Source organism: Hylobates moloch, unplaced genomic scaffold (genome assembly GCF_009828535.3).
Source record: "Hylobates moloch isolate HMO894 unplaced genomic scaffold, HMol_V3 SCAFFOLD_5, whole genome shotgun sequence".
In the NCBI taxonomy this organism is placed as follows: domain Eukaryota; kingdom Metazoa; phylum Chordata; class Mammalia; order Primates; family Hylobatidae; genus Hylobates; species Hylobates moloch.
Genome location: NW_026652280.1, coordinates 147,209,048 through 147,222,285, shown reverse-complemented (window position 1 = coordinate 147,222,285; position 13,238 = coordinate 147,209,048). Strand labels below are relative to the sequence as shown.

Below are 13,238 nucleotides of genomic sequence, written 5' to 3'. Positions count from 1 at the left end.
GGGAACTGCCTGATTGTAAAGCAATTTCCCTCCTCTGGGAGTAATCCTGTGTAGAAATGAAGGTAAATTGAGTATTTGGGTTTTTGTAAATTCAAATCTGTGTTATTTTAAGATGACATCTTATCTAGGAGAACAGATGCAATTGCTGTTTTTTCTGTGTTCTAATGATTGTTTTCAATTTCAATTGTTTTCAATTTCAATTGTTTTCAATTCAATTATTCATAATAAAATTTATTTCACTGTTTGTTTTTCTATTAGGGGAAATTTAGAAACAAAATAAAAACAAAAAAACAAACTCAAGATTATAGTCAAAGATTGATCTTCCAGAAATGGAACAGCACACAAATGTGAACAACAAAAAAAAATGAAACAAAACAAGAAACAAGACTATACATCAGAGTTACTGAAATACATTTGGAAATTATATGTTGTGAACTGATAGGAAAAAATAAGGAAAAGTACAGAAGCTTCCTTTTTTATTGTTTTGCCAAGCCCTCTCAAGAGTCTTGAGGACCAACAGCTACGAAGCATGAGGTCATTGTAACAGTCATCTAACATTAGTTGTCCTTATCAGGTACCAAGAAATTCTTAAATATTCTCTTCTAAATCCTAGTGGCAAATAACTATGTATACCAACTAAGCCGGAATTAGTTCACCCTCGGAGACGTCATTTACTATCTTTCTGCACAGTATGGTCCAAATGAAGTTCAAATCTGGCCCGGCAATCCCCTTAAAATGCCAGGAAGCCTCCCACGGGTGTTAATGGTTTGGATTTCCCAAATTTCTTCGGGTCAGAACAGAAGAAAGGTGAAAGGGGATGCTGGACAGACACTTCCTCAAGAAGAATAAAAAGGTAACATTCCCTGGACCTTGGAATATTCAACTTTAGAGTTGAAAGGTCAAGGAGAAAAACATCCTGAGAAGTACTAAGTCAATTCTCCTCGGAGATTTTGCCAAATACACTTGCCATGTGAGCTCCACCTCTTACAAAATCCAGTCCCCTACGAGGGATTGGTCCCTCCGACGACCTCGGAGACCGGGGGCGCTGAGCACTCACCTAGGAGCGGGAGGAGTTTCATTGGCGGTGGCCGCGGTGGTGGCGGTGGCGGAGAGCGCGGCGGGGTGAGTGCGGCTGTGGACCCGGGACCGGGCGCCGCTGGGCGGGCGCGGCAGGGTCCCGGATCCGTCCTCCGTGACGCGCCGGCTTCCTCCGGACACTTTCCGGCCTCTTTTGTGTGAGTGTGTGAGTCAAGACCTGAGTCCGCTGGCCACGTCCGGCCTCCATCCCCTTTCCCCACCCCACCTGGGCTCCATTCCCTGCCTCGTGACCACTGACCCTGAGCAATGTTACAGCCCCACTGAGGAATCAGTTTGTCCCCAGGCGCAGCTCCCAGAGTGACACCCTAAAAGTGAGTACTTAAAAAGCAAAGGTCTCGGAGATTCACGGAGAGCCCCTCCAGAGGGAGCATCCAAAACTCAATAGGTTTTAGGGGTTCTCTCTGACACCTAAATTTCAAGACATAGCCTTTTAAAAATATACTCGCCAATAAATTTTCCTAAAGAACAATGGGTCAAGAAGTAGTCAGGAGTCCTGAATCCATGCAAAGGGGCATGCCAGTGCTCAGGCCCTACCTTGCTGGGACGACTCAGGGTTGCATCGTGTAAAATAAGGATATAGTCTATTGTGTCTAGGTTGGATTGTGTTTTCCAGTATCAACTCAATTTCAGGTAAAATTCAACTGTAGCCCCTCCCTACATCTGCAGAAAAATTGGTGCATCATGTCCTTTGCATGTTAATATACAAGTCGATTATGCAGAAAGAGATCCTTCACAGTGGAACATGGAAACAATTCTAGCTTAAAAAATTAAAAATAACTGGCAGAGAAAATTAATGTATCATGACAGAAAATGGATCAATGGTTGCCCAGGGTTTGGATGCAGAAGAGGGATTGACTGCAAAAAGGCACAAGGAGAAATTGAGGTGATGATAATATTCTATATTTTAATTGAGGTGACTGTTACATGAGTGCATGCATTTGTCATAACTTATCCAACTGTATTCTTAAAATTGGTGCATTTTATTGTATATAAGTGAGATGAATTGTATTATATGTAAGTTTAAATACAGGTGATTTAAAGAAAGGAAACGACTAATATTTTTGCCATCAACACAAGCCATTTTACCTTTCAACAGTCAGATCACCTTTGTCACATTCCATTCCTATTCTGTTTAAAAAGCGACTAGTGAAAATTTACTTTATATAAAGAGCAGCCTCAGATGAACAGCCACAGCCCCTAGTGGGAAAACAACTAAAACTAGTCACAATCACACACCACAAAGTGACTTATGTATTAACAGCAGTCACAAGTGCTTATGTGTTGACACATTTATCTGGCTCTCCATAGCATTTTCCCAGAGTCCTTCTAGGTGAATGTGGGCAAAAGTTCCTGAGAGTGGCACCATAATAGGTGAGGCAAATGAGGAACAAAGGTGTTGCGTGCCTTGCTCAGAGTCCACAGCAGCTCTTAAGACAGCTGGTCTAAGTGACTGGCCTTGATTTGAACCCAGACTATAAGCTTACAGTCCATGTTCTCTATATTGCTTCTAGAGTGACATTGCACTCAGGAGGCTGTTGCAAGAATGAGGAGTCATCAGATATTGTTATTCGGGGAGTTTGAAAAAGTGATGTAAAAGTCCTAAATGCCATAAAAAAAGAAGTTTTGGACTTCGTTGATTAAGTTTTTTTTCTCAAGATTTTTTGTTTTTGTTTTTTTTTAAAACTGAAAAGCAATTCAATGAATCACTGGCAAGAACCCAAATGATGGATTTTAAGGGCATACCAAAGGCAAGGAAGCAAAAATAAACTTGAAGAGTTTAATAAATAGATTATGAATGCCTGAACAAGGCATATTTGTGATGCAGAGATAGGGGCAGACTGCAGAAAGCATTAGATAAAGACAAATTGATGTCTGCTTGACTTAGTAAAATTGAGATATAAGGCTGAAACAAAGAGAATGTGGAGGTTTTCTAGTTGTATGAATGGGAGAAGGTGGGAACCATTCACAAAGATACAAAAGATAGGATGAGGAGTAATTCTGAAAGAAAAAATGAATAAGCCCAGTTTGGTAATATAAAATTGGAAGTATGTCAGTGATCTGAATTTATTTATGTGAAACCAGTTTCTCCAGTTATAAGAAGTTGAGCTTCAATGTACATACATAGAAACAAACTTCAAAAGGCATAAATATAGAAATACATTATTTTCTGAGATGAGCTATAAACTGAAACACAGCACTTATTTTTAAAACAATTTACTCCATATATCTGCCGCACTTGCTTCATCTTTAATTTTATCCTAAAGATAATAAAATACAGCCCAATCTTTAAAAATATCACTTTTTCCTAGACATTGCTTTAAAATTAGCAAAAGTGAATTAACACTTGAATCTAAAAAAATTTCTCCATTTTTTTCTTTTGCATGTGTATTTTTATTAAAAGGCAAAAGTGTATTCCTAGTTCTCATCAAGAAAATGATAGTGTATAGAGGAGCATAAGGTGTTTAATGATGCTTATAGGTTTTTTTTTTTTTTGAAACGCTCTGTCGCCCAGGCTGGAGGGCAGTGATGCGACCTTGGCTCACTGCAACCTCCACCCCCTGGGTTCTTGCCATTCTCCTGCCTCAGCCTCCCAAGTAGCTGGGACTACAGGCACCCGCCACCATGCCCGTCTAATTTTTTTGCATTTTTAGTAGGGATGGAGTTTCACCATGTTAGCTAGGATGGTCTCGATCTCCTGACCTCGTGATCCACCCACCTCAGCCTCCCAAAGTGCTGGGATTACAGGCGTGAGCCACCGCGCCCTGCTGACGCTTATAGTTTTAATATTGCTCTTTGTAAAAATAAAATCATTTAAAAATGTATTGCTTGAAGAAGTCTGTATTTTTAAAGGAAAATACAGATAATCAATGTATAATTTTGGATTCTTTGTCTTGCATTACCTACAAAAAAACATTTAGAAGTTTTGGCTGGGCACGGTGGCTCACACCTGTAATCTCAGCACTTTGGGAGGCTGAGGCGGGTGGATCTTCTACAAGGTCAGGAGATCGAGGCCATCCTGGCTAACACAGTGAAACCCCATTTCCACTAAAAAAAAAAAAATACAAAAAAATTAGCCAGGCGTGGTGGCGGGCACCTGTAGTCCCAGCTACTGGGGAGGCTGAGGCAGGAGAATGGCATGAACCCAGGAGGCGGAGGTTGCAGTGAGCCGAGATGGCGCCACTGCACTCCAGCCTGGGTGACAGAGTGAGACTCCGTCTCAAAAAAAAAAAAAAATTTTAATTACCAGAAATTTTAAAAGATTCTCAAAGGAAATTGAATATCGTCTAAATTTTATTAAAATTTTCCTTTTTACCACTTGGTTTTAAATTTTGGTCTATAACATAATGCATGGAAGTTAAGTCACTTTAAGCTACGTACCTGATTGCAGCTGATGAAATACACCAGATCTTTCAGTGTTAGATCTTATCAGATCCATGATTAGTTCTATCTTAGGTCTGCCTGTAAGTGCCAAATTAAACAGGATTTCCTTGAAAAGTTCTTGGACAGGTTGGAGTTTGCAATGGAAAGTATTCACTCTGAAGACCTGTGTTTAATTCTGGCTTTTATCTTGAGTAGAGTCTTTAACCCTGTTGGGGATCAGTTCTGTTAAATGAAAATAACGGTATTTGCCCTGCTAGATGATAGTGAGCTGCTAAGGTCATTACTATACATGTAGGAATAATCAGACATCCATACCTCTGGACACTAAACAAATTTAAATATAGGAAATTAGTGTATAGTTGACAACAAAGCCCTTCTCCAAAAGTGTATTTATTCTGCTTATGGTGATTGATAGTAGGAACCTAATGCCGTTTCTGGATCCTCTTTCTGAGGCCTTTGTAACACTGTCTAGTTCCTCACCTAGACATCAACAATGTGATTAGATTCCAAGTGTTTGTCACGCTATAAATATATATCTTAATATTAGTCATTACTTATGGATCATTTGACTTTTTCAACTTACTGAACTTTTGCCACCAATTTGTTAATTTAGGTAATTCCGCATTAGTATGTATTTTCTTTATTCCCATAGTATCCTCAATAGGATGACAATTTACCACAGTTTCTGGCCTAAAAATATTGATTTTCTCATGACTCACTTTTAGTCAAAATCAACATTAACAATGTGCCGTTGGCAAAAGTGTTATAGAAAGGTTAAAAAAAAGGAAAATTGAGTTATGTATGAAGTAGGAAAGAGTACTTTGATTAAAACATACTCAATGTTGAAATTAAGAAAACTTTTAGTAAGGTGGAACAGTAGCTCCCGTGTAGAGGAATGCCCGTGAATGGAGAAGGACTGAGGTTTTCAAAGTGGATTTGTCTGTTAATGGTTCTTAATCTCCTAGAACTTGAAGGTCAGGAACAGAATTTTTGTTTTTCGGCTTTTTGTTTTGTTTTGCTCTATGGCGCTCCATTCAGTGCCTGAGTGTGATAGATACGGAATTTTAAAATGTGCTGATTGATTGGATAAATTAAGAGTTTCTAGAATAGTGCATAATGAAGTTTGTCAAAAACGCACATTTGTGGCCAGGCGCGGTGGCTCAAGCTTGTAATCCTACCACTTTGGGGGGCCAAGGTGGGCGAATCATGAGGTCAAGAGATCGAGACCATCCTGGACAACATGGTGAAACCCCGTCTCTACTAAAAACACAAAAATTAGCTGGGTATGTACACGTGCCTGTAGTCCCAGCTACTCGGGAGGCTGAGGCAGGAGAATCGCTTGAACCTGGGAGGCGGAGGTTGCAGTGAACAGAGATTGCGCCACTGCACTCCAGCCTGGCAACAGAGTAAGACTCCGTCTCAAAAAAAAAAAAAATGCACATTTATATTTTTGGAGACTTTCTGGAAATTGTCTGCCTCAGAGGTCTTTTAGGTTTTCAGATGTATTTTATATCAGTGGAATATAGCAAAGGTCAATCTTTTGCATTTAATTTTTTAGAAAGCCAGCAAAACATAGTTATTTTTAAAAGTATTCGTAGTTACAAGACAGTAGGAGAAATGAGTTGTTTCCTTTTTTTTTTTTTGGTCTAGTGTTAAACTTAGGTTTTAACCAATTGTAGAGAGATGCTAGTGTGAAAACCTGGCTAGCTGGAAACTTGTGTCTTCTAATCTATGTTAAATATGTCTAATGTCTGTCAACAGTTGGTATCAAAAACAAATTATAATGTTTTAATACACATTTTCACTTATGCATTTAATCAGTTCATCATCTAATTATGAAACTCAAGTTAGTATCCAAAAGCATTTTAAAAGTTGGATTTCTAAGGCTATGAACAGGAACACTTGACTAGGTTTTCTGCTACTAATTTTTTTCAGTGGAACGGGGTGCAAAAAGCATCTGGTAATTTTCGGTGTTGACTGGAAGGGAGGAGCCCCAAGTTCCTTCCCAGCCTGGCCATTCAATTGTTTTGTGACCTTCAGAAAAATCACTAAATCTTTCCATTATTCTGCTTAACACATTTACAAATGTCCCTGCTTTGCATGTTTTTTTCTCTCCTAGAGTTTCTCTTAGTAAAGATTCATAAACTAGTACCCACACCTAGGAACAAATTTTCTTCTGAGGCAGGTATTGATGTGAAGAGGAAAAATAAAAAACACCTGCATTTATGCTAATTGTTTCCATTTTAACTGACTTGTAAATTATTTCATTAATTTATTTTTTTTCTGTTTGGACATTTCTATGTTATAAAAATATCAAACTGACCTCATTTTCTAAAAGACAGCACTCCTAAAACAGAAACCAGGTGAAAATCACCTCTAAATACTGTTCTTTTTAGCTATACTTTCAACAATTTGTAACACTGGTTTATTCATAGTTGATTGCTCTCCTTCATTGAGTTGTCCAGAATAATATCCTGAGAGGTTACAGAATCCCTCAGGATATACAAGTAATTTAAATTATTTCTTTAGGTTTGTAATACATTGTACTTTACATTACATTTCATCTACCTTTGTGTTCTTCAGTCACTCATTTACTATATCTTTTTACAATTCTCCACGACTGCTCAATTTTTATTAGGAAAATTAAATATTGTAATTATGTACTGAGAGCATATTTCAGTTGCTTGTTACTCACTATCATCTATTGTTATTAACATGTATGTTGAAGATACAAGTCTCTGGTTCGGGACTCCAGGGAACATCATTATTAACTTCCTATTGCTTTGAGAATTATCTTTTTATTCTTATGCTTTATTTTCCACTTTGTCACAAATCTTTAATCTCAGACAAGATTTAATTCTTTCATTGTAAACTGTTTTATTTATAGCCTTCTATGTGAAAGAATTGGCTTAAAGATAGAAAGCTATTTGGAAATCTAAATAAAGTACATTAACTGATAATCATTTATAATTTATCATATTTTAAAAAATGTTCTTTTAAAGATAAGCATAAGGCTCTGAGTTTCCCTTCATATCTCTATCTATAGATGTAAATGAACATAAACAGTACTATCTCCCACCAAAAGCAAACATAATTTTTCTTACACTGAAATAATTACCTTAATTTAAAGGTACATTTCCAAAAGCCATGATGATGTAAAGGCATTTTTTTTTTATTATACTTTAAGTTTTAGGGTACATGTGCACAACGTGCAGGTTTGTTACATATGTATACATGTGCCATGTTGGTGTGCTGCACCCATTAACTCGTCATTTGACATTAGGTATACCTCCTAATGCTATCCCTCCCCCCTCCTCCTACCCCACAACAGGCCCAGCGTGTGATGTTCCCTTCCTGTGTCCATGTGTTCTCATTGTTCAGTTCCCACCTATGAGTGAGAACATGCGGTGTTTGTTTTTTTGTCCTTGGGACAGTTTGCTGAGAATGATTGTTTCCAGCTTCATCCATGTCCTTGCAAAGGATATGAACTCATCATTTTTTATGGCTGCATAGTATTCCATGGTGTATATGTGCCACATTTTCTTAATCCAGTCTATCATTGTTGTACATTTGGCTTGGTTTCAAGTCTTTGCTATTGTGAATTGTGCCGCAATAAACATACATGTGCATGTGTCTTTATAGCAGCATGATTTATAATCCTTTGGGTATATACCCAGTAATGGGATGGCTGGGTCAAATGGTATTTCTAGTTCTAGATCCCTGAGGAATCGCCACACTGACTTCCACAATGGTTGAACTAGTTTACAGTCCCACCAACAGTGTAAAAGTGTTCCTATTTCTCCACATCCTCTCCAGCACCTATTGTTTCCTGACTTTTTAATGATGGCCATTCTAACTGGTGTGAGATGGTATCTCATTGTGGTTTTGATTTGCATTTCTCTGATGGCCAGTGATGATGAACATTTTTTCATTTGTCTTTTGGCTGCATAAATATCTTCTTTTGAGAAGTGTCTGTTCATATCCTTCACCCACTTGTTGATGGGGTTGTTTGCTTTTTTCTTGTAAATTTGTTTGAGTTCATTATAGATTCTGGATATTAGGCCTTTGTCAGATGAGCAGATTGCAAAAATTTTCTCCCATTCTGTAGGTTGCCTGTTCACTCTGATGGTAGTTTCTTTTGCTGGGCAGAAGCTCTTTAGTTTAATTAGATTCCATTTGTCAATTTTGGCTTTTGTTGTCATTGCTCTTGGTGTTTTAGATATGAAATCCTTGCCCATGTCTATGCCCTGAATGGTATTGCCTAGGTTTTCTTGTAGGGTGTTTATGGTTTTCGGTGTAACATTTATGTCTTTAATCCATCTTGAATTAATTTTTGTACAAGATGTAAGGAAGGGATCCAGTTTCAGCTTTCTACATATGGCTAGCCAGTTTTCCCAGCACCATTTATTAAATAGGGAATCCTTTCCCCATTGCTTCTTTTTGTCAGGTTTCTCAAAGATCAGATAGTTGTAGACGTGCGGCATTATTTCTGAGGGCTCGGTTCTGTTCATTGGTCTGTATCTCTGTTTTGGTACCAGTACCATGCTGTTTTGGTTACTGTAGCCTTGTAGTATAGTTTGAAGTCAGGTAGCATGATGCCTCCAGCTTTGTTCTTTTGGCTTAGGATTGACTTGGCAATGCGGGCTCTTTTTTTGGTTCCATATGAACTTTAAAGTAGTTTTTTTTCTGATTCTGTGAAGAAAGTCATTGGTAGCTTGATGGGGATGGCATTGAATCTACAAATTACCTTGGGCAGTATGGCCATTTTCACCATATTGATTCTTCTTACCCATGAGCATGGAATATTCTTCCATTTGTTTGTATCCTCTTTTATTTCACTGAGCAGTGGTTTGTAGTTCTCCTTGAAGAGGTCCTTCACATCCCTTGTAAGTTGGATTCCTAGGTATTTGATTCTCTTTGAAGCAATTGTGAATGGGAGTTCACTCATGATTTGGCTCTCTGTTTGTCTGTGATTGGTGTATAAGAATGCTTGTGATTTTTGTACATTGATTTTGTATCCTGAGACTTTGCTGAAGTTACCTATAAGGAGATTTTGGGCTGAGACGATGGGGTTTTGTAGGTATACAATCATGTCATCTGCAAACAGGGACTATTTGACTTCCTCTTTTCCTAATTGAATACCCTTTATTTCCTTCTCCTGCCTGATTGCCCTGGCCAGAACTTCCAACACTATGTTGAATAGGAGTGGTGAGAGAGGGCATCCCTGTCTTGTGCCAGTTTTCAAAGGGAATGCTTCCAGTTTTTGCCCATTCAGTATGATATTGTCTGTGGGTTTGTCATAGATAGCTCTTATTATTTTGAGATATGTCCCATCAATACCTAATTTATTGAGAGTTTTTAGCATGAAGGGTTGTTGGATTTTGTCAAAGGGTAAAGGCATTATTGACACATAACATGTGAATTAACATTTTAAAATAAGGGCCTGTCACATATAATTTACCTAATTTATTTTACTTATGTATGTCTTAAAAATAATTCACAAGCCAATTGCACTAGTTTCTCTTCCAAAATTATTCAATAGTTATTGATTTTCCAAATTTTAATTATACCAAATAATCCCACTTCCTATGCTGGTAGCATAGTACATAATATAGTATCATTTATAAATCTATTGATAAGCTTAGACTTCTTTGTCCTATGAAATAATATAAACACATTTGCTTTATTTATTGAGTTACAGCAGAGTTACAGAAAGCTAGAATGCTGATCAGATTTGGCAATTTCAAGAATATTTCTATAATGAACTTCTAAAGATTGAGCTAACATTTAAAATTATATCTTTTATAAATGAATCTTGTTTGTGACATGTGAATAAAATTCTTTAAGGTACAAAGAATATCGATATGGAAAAAAAAAGTAACATTGTTTTATTTTTGTGCCAAATGTGATCACTGAGCCCAGGCCAATGCAAGAACAAGGAGTTTTTCATTAGTAGATATTCAGATATTTATAAGTAATTTTCTTAAAAATACATATAAAATGGAAAGAATTCTGAATCACAATTGGAATTATCTGAGAAACTGTTTGGCTGTAGAAGACAGAAGTTGCCGTTGAATTATTATCAAGGTAATTGACCTTTATTCCTGAAGTTGAGATTATATTTTAGAATGCGTTTTTCTTTTTGACTAAATAAATTAGAAGATAAAAATAAGATTCTAATGGAGGCAGTTAATATTTTCATGAACCTAGGCACTTCTTCTTTAAAAAAAAAAGAGCTATATAAAAAAGAGTTTCTTTAATTGATTTCTCTTAAATTGTTTTTTACTATTGGTCAGATATTTAATGATTATTCATTGTTTTATTTTAAATAATTTCAATATTGCATCATTAGCAACATATCTTTCAAATATTGTCCTCACCGCCCACATAGTTTTGAGAGTATAAAATGTTTTACTCATACCTGAAAAGAGCATTTTTGAAAACTTTATAATAATGCATATCACTAAAATCGTGGTTCCTCTGTTGACTTTCTTTCGTTGAAGGCTGAAATTAATTGTATGCATTGTTTTTACTTCTGACGCTAAGATTGATAAGGTTGCTGTGTACAATATTTAAGTAGTGATGTGTCTTGTTTGCAATTTTCTGTGTTCCATTACCACTGCATTTGTGAGGAACCGTATGATTATGGTCTTAAAGGTTGTCCTGTAAATATACTAATTTTGTTCCATTTCCCCACTGTCCTTGTCAATAGAATGCCTAAATCTCAGCCTGTCCTTGTTTTGTTTTGTTTGTTTTCTGAAGGACTTATAAGACTGTCAACAGGATGGATTAATTTTGTACCTCTCTCATCATAAAATGTTTGATCCTAATAAAGAGTTACGGTTGAATTTACTCTCACTGTGCAAAATTTTATTGAGAGATAATGTGGCAAAAAATGAGTCTATTCTGATCAGAATCTTTAAGCTGTAACTTCATAGTTTGTATTGAATGTTGGATGGCACTAAGGAAATATGTGTATGGTAAAATAACTTTCTCAGATGTAAATTTTAGTGTGTATTAATCAACTCTTAACCTGATAAACTGTTATTAGAGTATGCAAGTATGATTATCAAATAAAAGCAACAGTCTGTATAAAATGCCTAACAATTAATTAAGGCTTGAAGAATAATAGAACTTGAAATCTTTCTGATTTTCTCTGCTTTATCTCAAAAACTGTATCCCCGTTCATATTTATCATGCTACAATCACATTAGCTCACTGGCTCCCAATGGCTTTATATGCCAAGGCAATGTCAAACTTTTTATGTTCTGAAGCCAAAGGCATTGCTTCATCTACCTGGTTCACCATGTACATCAGTAGAGGAAACTCAGCAGTGTCCATTTCTGGCCTTGCTGCTATTCCATGTACCTCCACACCAATTACAAAGGCCTATTTATCTCTCTGGTCCTCAGTGAGAAATATTTTTTACAATGGATTTTTTTTTTCTTTTATGATTCAGGTAAACTATTCTAATTAGATGATTGGAATCACACTGAAATAACTATAGTAATTTAAAAAGAATGGCATGGAACAAGGCACCATTCTGATGAGTGATTCTAAGACAAAGGCTCTTAGCATTACTCTCAGAAAGCTCACTCTGTGTTTTCCTTGGTAGAATCTTGGAAAGGAATGCTCTTTCCTAAGAAAACACACACTGACAAGTTAGAAAATCTACAAAAAGGTGACTTTTTAAATTTCACTTAAGGGACAAATAATTCAAGTATTAATGAATTCCCCAATGTTGTTTCAGACGTAGCAGCAAATATTTTATATGTATCCATTAAGACTCCACCCAACATTACTGAGTGTCTGCTGTGTGGCATATTCTGTGTGACACTCTGGAGATTCAAAGCTATCGAGTGACAAACAGAATCATCCCCAAATGGTTCTAGTAATGAACTGGGTTGCCTGGATAGTCAGCTAGCTGGAACTTGGAGATCCTCTGCTTTGTTCATCAGGAGGGGTTGTGCCCAGCCTGACTTTCCTTGGGTCCCAAGGTGCCCAGGTACATTCCCAGACAACTATTGTCAACAGCTGGCATCAAAATTTAGACTTCCTGGCACCCAAATTGATAAATTCCTTCCTCACAACTGATGGGATTGAGTTCTTACTCAAGTCGCCAAAAGGGGAAGCAGGACCTTCCCTTCTAGGAAGCACATCTGTACTTCACGAACAGTGGAGAGGCGTGGGTAAGTAACAGCACTTTCCAGCAGATAATGGGAAGACTGGAGGGCCTGTGCCTTTTTCTTCTATTGTTGACTCTTGGCTTGTGAATTTACCCAGACAGGTACTTGTAGTACATGCTATCTGTGTAGGATTGGATTTCTGTGAAAGGGACTGTGTGCCCTTTCTCTTGCTCCTTTGTTGTAGGGCAAGCCTACGAAAATGACTTTTTCAGGGAATAGCAGGCACATAGGAGACTAGAAGTCGTAAGTTCTAGTTGCCTAGGAGCAGCGACAATAGGGCCCTTAGGAGGTTGTAATTCTTCCTGTGGGGTGGAAGAAGAAGCTGCTTTCTGTTAGGAGAAGAAGAATCCTTAATCCAAGCTATCTTGGTAGAGTATTTAGAATGAGTCCTCAGTAACTTTTAGACAGTCCTGTTATAACACCATAAAGGTTGACATGACATGTCCCTAGCTTCAATATTATTAAAGTTAAGCAAGGATACACCAAAAATTATAATGCAAAGAAATCATTGTTAATCATGGCAGAAAGAACATAGTCTGTTATGAGGGTATGGCAGAAGCTGTTCGTTGCTTT

General features: G+C 37.2%; 1 protein-coding gene across 3 annotated transcripts in view; it reads right to left on the bottom strand.

Annotated features, from left to right (window-relative positions):
• The window catches only part of ADGRL4 (adhesion G protein-coupled receptor L4), a 153,668-nt gene that overhangs the window by 110,897 nt on the left and 29,533 nt on the right, over positions 1-13,238 (bottom strand). The window contains exon 1 of one of the 3 annotated variants that reach the window (XM_032155505.2): positions 1,058-1,156. The exons of 1 other annotated variant lie outside the window; for it this stretch is intronic. In XM_032155505.2, coding sequence (XP_032011396.1) covers positions 1,058-1,079 — 22 coding nt within the window. In that variant the 5' untranslated portion in view covers positions 1,080-1,156. Of the gene's footprint in view, positions 1-1,057; positions 1,157-13,238 lie in introns of those variants that run through there. One more of the 3 variants, XM_058439872.1, reaches the window with a different exon arrangement.